This window comes from Brassica oleracea, chromosome C6 (assembly GCF_000695525.1).
Source record: "Brassica oleracea var. oleracea cultivar TO1000 chromosome C6, BOL, whole genome shotgun sequence".
NCBI lineage: Eukaryota > Viridiplantae > Streptophyta > Magnoliopsida > Brassicales > Brassicaceae > Brassica > Brassica oleracea.
Genome location: NC_027753.1, coordinates 10,167,853 through 10,175,402, shown reverse-complemented (window position 1 = coordinate 10,175,402; position 7,550 = coordinate 10,167,853). Strand labels below are relative to the sequence as shown.

Here is a 7,550-nt window from a genome sequence, read left to right as displayed (position 1 = left end):
TAGCGACCGAGCGGAATGGATGTTCGGTCGCTACGTAGCGACCGAGCTTTGGCTCGAAATCGGTCGCTACGTAGCGACCGAGCGGAGCACGTGTTCGGTCGCTGTGTAGCGATCCTGTTCGAGCTCTTGTTCGATGACTTGCGTTTCCTCCGCAAAGCTTTTCGTAAAGAAGAATCTATTTCGAAAAAGTGTTTGTCGAAGAAGGTTTTTCGTTTTCTTCTTCGAAGATTTGGACATTAACTTCGTCGTAACCGTTTTCGACCCCAACAAACAGGACGCAGCCCAGAAGGCGGCGACTGACCAAATCGCGGCGTTCGCAGAAATCTTAGCTCCTCTCGCTGCGAACGTGGAAAGCCTCAACGGCGCAGTACTGAAGACATCTGTTTAACACAGAGAAAGCAACCGGCGCGACGCCGGCGCACGCTGAAGACCAAGATGTCAACGACGGCGATACAGCTCAAACCCCTGGAGGCCTCGACGCGCAGACCATAAATGATCTTGCCGCGTTAATACAGTCAGTGCTCGATAAAAACTCTAAAATCGACAACGTGACTACGTCCGGTCCTCAGATCGAGCGTATCCTCGCAGAATCTCTTTGGACGTCGTTTACAGAAAAAATAACGGGGGTCCGACTCCGAAAAATGGATAAGCTCCGTCTTCCGACCTTCGACGGCGTTTCCGACCCTTCTGCCCTTGTCACGTCCTTCAACATCGCAATGCAGCGCGCGAATCTCTCTAACGAAGAAAACGATGCCGGCTTTTGCCAGCTTTTCGTCGAAACCCTAGAAGGAATCGCTCTCAACTGGTTCATCGGCCTTCAAGAAAACTCCGTCAACAGTTTTCGCGACCTCTCGATGGCTTTCCTCAAGAACTATATCATGTTTACTCGCCAGGAAGCCACCGCTACGGATCTCTGGAACCTCAATCACGCCAATGGGCAAAGCCTCCGAGATTTCATGGAGATGATTAAATCCGTTGTCTCGAAAGTCGACGTACCGGACCACATAGCTGTGGAATCATTGATGAACACCCTCCATATCAAATCGCCATTTCGAGCCGACCTTTATCGGCACCCGACGAGATCCGTGCTGGACGCTATCACTCGATCCAACAACTTCAGCCGTATAGAGGAAGACACCAGGGCAAAGGCGGCGAAAAAGGCGGCAGGAAAACAAACGCCCGCCCGGACAAATGACACCCGTCAAGAGCCGCGTCAACATTCTACGGGCAGCAGAACCAACCAGAAGAGGGGTTACATGAACCTAGTGGATGAAGAGGAGCCCTCAGTTTCCGCGGTTGTCGTGCGAGAGAAGGGATGGAATCATTGGGACCGAGACATCGCGCAACAGAAATCCAATTCTCCCGAACCAACGAGCTCAAATGCTGTGGAACCAAGCAAGTGGTGTACGTATCTTGAGGTCAAGTCACACGACACGAAGGATTGCAAAGTCCTTTACGGACATTTCCTCAAGTCGATCAAAAATGGCAAAATCGAGATAGAACCTCCTCCGCAGAAGCCGAGGAACAATAAGAGCTGGAGCAAAAACAAAGATAAGAAAACTCAGAAGTCTCAAGCCAGAGCTCCTCAGAAAGAAGAGCGAGCTAGCCCTGAGAGAGCCCCAGTGAACAACCTCAATCTCGAGGGAGAGTCAACTGATGAAGAACCACCTAAAAACTGGCAGCGAGTAGAAGTAATTCTCTCTCGACATGACGACTCCTCGGATGACTAACTTTCGTCGATAGCACAAGATTTGCGTGAAAAGTTGGGGAGAAAAACTGACTCCAAGGATCTACGCGCCTTGCTAAAGCGGAAGGCAGCGAAGGTTTCAGTAAGCGAAACGGATCTCAGGTCGACCCTCAATGAGTCCAAAGCGAGAAAGACTGCCCACACCGTAGTTGCTCCAAGCCTCCAACCTCAACCTACAGACTTACGCGAGCAGATCAACTCTAAAGCTGAAGACCTACGTGTGAAGCTTAGTCAGTACAAAAAACGTGATTTACGACCATGCCTCAAAGCGAAGCGACAGGCGTAACTGGAGTTGATGAAGGCTACGGGCACCCCGCACCTCAACGTGATAATGGGTGGCTTACCTCCTCGCGGGGACTCGGTAAGAGCAATAAAAGATTACAGACGACAAGCCGTCACCGTTCAGAAGTGGCCTACACAAGTCAAAGCTGACAATCATATCTCCTTCTCAGCAGCCGATACTCGCGGCATCAGCATGCTGCATAATGATCCACTCCTCATTGATATTGGAATTGGCGAATGCCAGGTCACGAAAGTTGTCGTCGACACCGGCAGCTCAGTCGATTTTATCTTTCGAGATACGCTTGACAGGATGGGGATCGACCTACGCGATATGAAGCCCTCTTCACGCACTCTGACGGGGTTTAACGGTTCCTCGGAACAGATGATCGAGACAATACGCCTCCCAGTTTACGCAGGGGACGTAACCTGGACCGTTAAGTTCTCTGTTATCCGGGCTAAGGTGCCTTACAACGCTATCCTCAGCACCCCCTTGGTTACACTCCATGAAGGCCATTCCCTCTACTTATAACCAGTGTGTAAAGTTTCCCGGGAAAGAAAGAACAACACAGACGATCCGTGGAGACCGGCGAGCTGCGAGGGAGCAGCTTATCGCCGCAATCAAATTACAACAGCTGGTTTCTCTCATCAACTCAGTAGCCAAACCAATTCATAAGGTCTATCCCCAGAAGGAAGAAGTTCGGGAGGTCCGCATTGATGAAGCCGATCCGAAGAAAGTCATACGCATTGGAGCCTTCCTCTCCGACGAGATGCAATCACAGGTCATCTCCTTCCTCAGAGCAAACGCTTCGACTTTCGCATGGACAACTTCAGATATGAAGGGGATAGACCCCACTGTAGCGTCCCACGAGTTGAACGTCGACCCTACGTTCAAACCTATTCGGCAGAAAAGGCGAAAGCTCGGACCTGAGCGATCTGAAGCTGTGAATGAAGAAGTCGACAGACTGCTCGAGGCATGCTTCATTTCCGAGGTCCGGTATCCAGAATAGTTGGCGAATCCTGTGGTAGTAAAGAAGAAAAACGGGAAGTGGCGCATATGTGTCGACTTCAGTTATCTAAACAAAGCTTGTCCCAAGGACAGGTACCCGCTTCCTCACATCGATCGTTTGGTAGAGTCGACAGCCGGTAACGAACTGTTAACCTTCATGGATGCCTTCCCAGGGTACAATCAAATCCTAATGCATCCGGACGACCGCGAGAAGACGACCTTCATAACGGACAGGGGGACTTATTGCTATAAAGTCATGCCCTTCGGCTTGAAGAACGCAGGCGCGACCTACCAACGTTTGGTTAACCGAATGTTCGTAGGTAAACTCGGCGACACTATGGAGGTTTACATCGACGACATGCTGGTCAAGTCACTCCACGCCGAAAACCACCTCGACCATTTGAGAGACTTCTTCAGAATGTTGAACGAGTTTGGGATGAAACTCAACCTGGCGAAATGCACCTTCGGAGTCACCTCAGGCGAATTTATGGGCTACATTGTTACCCAACGAGGCATCGAAGCGAACCCCAAGCAAATAACAGCAATCCTTGACCTCCCGAGAAGCCGAGAAGTCCAACGGTTGACAGGGAGAATCACGGCCCTCAACAGATTCATCTCACGATCAACTTATAAGTGCCTCCCTTTCTATGAACTCTTACGCGGAAATAAAAGATTCATCTGGGAAGAAAAATGCGAAGAAGCGTTCAATCAATTGAAGCACTATCTCACGACGCCTCCGGTTCTGTCAAAGCCAGAGTCCGGCGATACCATGTCCTTATATATCGCCGTCACTTCCTCGGCTGTCAGTAGCGTTCTCATCCGCGAAGATCGAGGAGAGCAGAAGCCCATTTTCTACATCAGCAAACGCATGACAGAACCAGAAATGCGGTACCCAACCTTGGAGAAAATGGCTCTTGATGGCTCTCACCGTCGTTACCTCGTCGAGAAAACTCAGGCCCTACTTTCAATCACATACGATCGAAATACACTCCAACCAGCCCCTCAGAACGGTGAAGCAAAACACAAACCAGTCAGGAAGATTGACCAAGTGGGCTATGGAACTCAGCAAGCACGACATTATATACAAGAACCGCACTGCAGCTAAGTCATAGGTTCTCGCTGACTTTCTGATCGAGTTAACGCCAGAACTCGAGCAAGACCTAATCCTACCAAGCAAGAACTGGATATTGCACGTAGATGGTTCGTCTACGAACAAAGGTTCGGGGGCAGGTGTCCAACTGCAGTCTCCCACGGGCGGGCTAACTTGACAATCGTTCAGCTTTGGCTTCGCAGTATCAAACAACAAAGCCGAATACGAGTCTCTCATTGTGGGGCTCCGTCTCACTAAAGCAATCAAAGCTAATAGAATCAGCGCATATTGCGACTCCCAACTCGTGGTAAGCCAATATCTTGGCGATTACGACGTCAGGAATGATAGGATGGATGCTTACTTAAAGCTCGTCAAGAATCTCACACGAGATTTCGAGTTCTTCAAAAGCACGAAGGTTCCTCGCGGAGAAAACATATGCGCGGACGCCCTCGCAGCTCTTGGAAGCAAACTGCACGACCAAGTAAAGAGAACGATCCCAATACACATGATTGAGAAACCAAGCATCAGCCAAAAAACCGAGCAGTTGACCATCGCAGCGGCCGTCACCGACGCAATGCATACCGATGAAGCAGAACCTTGCGCAACGGAAAGTCAGCTCAGCGATTGGCGAGAGGAGTTCATCGCTTACCTATCTGACGGCAAATTGCCTACTGCGAATTGGGAGGCTAGACGTCTCAAGCGACACAGTGCACACTATGTCGTCAAGGACGGAGACCTCCATCGATGGACCGCGACAAAGGTACTCCTTAAATGCATTTCCGGCGACGAAACAAGACTCGTCATGGCCGAAACGCACGAAGGAGCGGCGGGCAATCATTCAGGAGGGTGAGCTTTCGCATTAAAAGTGAAGAATCTCGGTTTCTACTCGCCAACCATGAACGCAGATTGTGAGTCCTACGTTCGGAAATGTGACAAATGCCAACGACACGCTTCAACCATCCACAGCCCAACGGAGTTGCTCCATACCTTGACTGCACCATACCCATTCATACGATGGGAAATGGATATTATTGGACCAATGCCGAGTTCTCGACAGAAGAGATTCATCTTTGTCCTCACGGATTACTTCACTAAGTGGGAAGAAGCAGAAGCCTACGCCAACATCACAGATAAGGAGGTACAGAAGTTCGTCTGGAAAAACATCATTTGCAGGCACGGGCTCCCCTACGAGATAATCACCGACAACGGATCACAGTTTATCTCGCATAACTTCAGAGAGTTCTGCGACAGATGGAGAATCCGTCTAAACATGTCAACACCGAGAAACCCGCAGACCAACAGCCAAGCCAAGTCAACTAACAAAAATGATCATCGACGGATCCAAGAAGCGACTCGACTAAAAGAAGGGTTGTTGGGCTGGTGAACTAGACGGAGTCATGTGGTCCCATAGACAATCCCGCGCGGAGCAACGAAGGCTACCCCTTTCTCGATGGCCTATGGAGTAGAAGCAATGGCACCCGCTGAGGTAAACATGACGAGCTTGCGCCGTTCCAAAATGCCGCAGAATGTCGAACTCAACCACGATATGCTCCTCGACGCCCTAGATGACATCGAGGAAAAACGCGACCAAGCAATACTTCGCATTCAGAACTATCAGAATCAGATCGAGAGCTACAATAACAAGAAGGTTAAATCTCGGCCTCTCGAACTAGGTAACCTCGTTCTGCGGAAGGTGTTTGAGAATACCAAGGAATGGAAAGCTGGCAAACTCGGAGCCAATTGGGAGGGACCTTACAAGATCAGCGAGATAGTCAGAAACCATTTCGAAACCTCAACCGGCGAACCAGTGCAACGAGCTTGGAACTCGAAACACCTCCGACGTTTCCACAACTAGACAAGGCACCAAAAGCGAGTGATTGACTCACGGTCACATTCACCAGCTAAAAAAAACCGAGTAAATGCGCTTTCACAGCCACTTTTACTCGAAAACCAAAGAACTACGAATGGCTTGATTCCCCAGAAAGGGGGTACGTAGGCAGCCTTAACGTGTCCAGCTGTAACAAAATAAAAAACGAACTTCTCCCTCGAGAAGTCGCACTATCCATGCGATGCCTACAAGAGCTCGCCCCGGCCTCTCGAACGAACGTACCGGCACTCGCACCCCACTATCGAGTATGTCCTGATCAGACACGTACTCGCGGGAACCTGGTCATATCACGGCATTAGCCGATATGTCCAAAATGATAACTCCTATCCATTTCATAATTTACTAAGTAAGGTTTGGCCGACCGAATGCTTAGGAATTACTTTGAGATCAGATTAGGAACCGTCGTCATTTAAAAATTTCTCTTGGTCTTAAGTAACCCGCCTCAGACCCGTATCTAGTCGACGTGTGGATAACGGTACTAACGAGCAAAAGAACTTAACGACTAACGACTAGGCGACATACGGTCGCAAGTCCATTAAAATCGCGATCTATACGAGACAACGACGATGATGCCATTGTCTCGATACAGCGCAAATCAGCGCTCTACATAACTGCAATCTGTCAATATCTACCAAGTCCTTTAAACTCAATTCAAAGCCTATACTTTCTTATGATCCTTCGAAGACTCAAACGGCAATTCTACGATTGGTTGAGAAAAGGCAGGTAGAGTCTCAAGCAAACAAAAGGCCACTCTGGGCCAAGTCAAAATACAAAATGGAAGATAGAGTTTAAAGTTTGAGAAGGAAAAAAACATCACTCCTTAGCATCTTTGGTGAGCTCTTGCGCTGCGCCGTCATCGCCGACAGACGGCCCTGGAGGGTCCACATTCGTCGAATGATCTGCGCCATCGTCTTCAACGAGAGGAGTCATCTCATGAACCCCAAACGGACCATCAGGAGGGTTGGCCTGGGAAGCATCTGCCTCTCCGCTTTGACCCTTGTCAATCTCCTCATCGCCCTCACCCCTGCTCGATTCCTCATCCTGTCTGCCCTCTTGGCCAGTAGCTGAGGAATCAAAGATCTCAAAGACAGCGGTCCCAGCCTGACCCAGCGCCAAAGTTGTCCCCTCGCCGTCAGTTTGAGCGACGGAGCCAGCACAATACCTCCTGAGGCCTCATGACCCGAGGAACGAGAAGGAGTAATCGAAGCCTCAGAATGAGTAGTAGGATTCTGAAGGGCAACGACGGTCCTCGGATCGATCAAATGTGCATTGGATCCGGGCGGGTCGAAGCCTGCGAAGGCTCGCATGTCGACAAACTGCGAGTCGAGCCTAAGTGGATACAGAGCCAAGTCGCCCTCAGGAATCTCGCCGGGTTTTAGTTTCGTGACTTCCCTCTCGAACTGCTCCTCCTAGGCAGCAAACATGTCAATGGTCTCTTGAGGGATGTCGCGGCCACTAGCTTTCAAAGCCTCAAGGCATTTCTTTGTTCCAAATGCCTGACTCTGCAGCAGCCGCGCTGTGTCGAAAGGCGCGTAGC

General features: G+C 50.0%; 2 protein-coding genes across 2 annotated transcripts; both read left to right on the top strand.

The window, feature by feature from the left end:
• The first annotated feature begins 641 nt into the window (after nucleotides 1-641).
• LOC106297450 lies at nucleotides 642-2,033 on the top strand. The gene is made up of 2 exons (XM_013733685.1): nucleotides 642-1,691; nucleotides 1,764-2,033. Exons 1-2 carry the CDS (start codon nucleotides 642-644, stop codon nucleotides 2,031-2,033), a joined length of 1,320 nt encoding a protein of 439 aa, XP_013589139.1.
• Nucleotides 2,034-2,078: 45 nt separating this feature from the next.
• On the top strand, nucleotides 2,079-4,975 carry LOC106297449. Its single transcript, XM_013733684.1, has 4 exons — nucleotides 2,079-2,489; nucleotides 2,563-3,023; nucleotides 3,129-4,045; nucleotides 4,329-4,975. The coding sequence occupies exons 1-4, from the start codon at nucleotides 2,079-2,081 to the stop codon at nucleotides 4,973-4,975; spliced, it is 2,436 nt and encodes an 811-aa protein (XP_013589138.1).
• The last annotated feature ends 2,575 nt before the right edge of the window (nucleotides 4,976-7,550 follow it).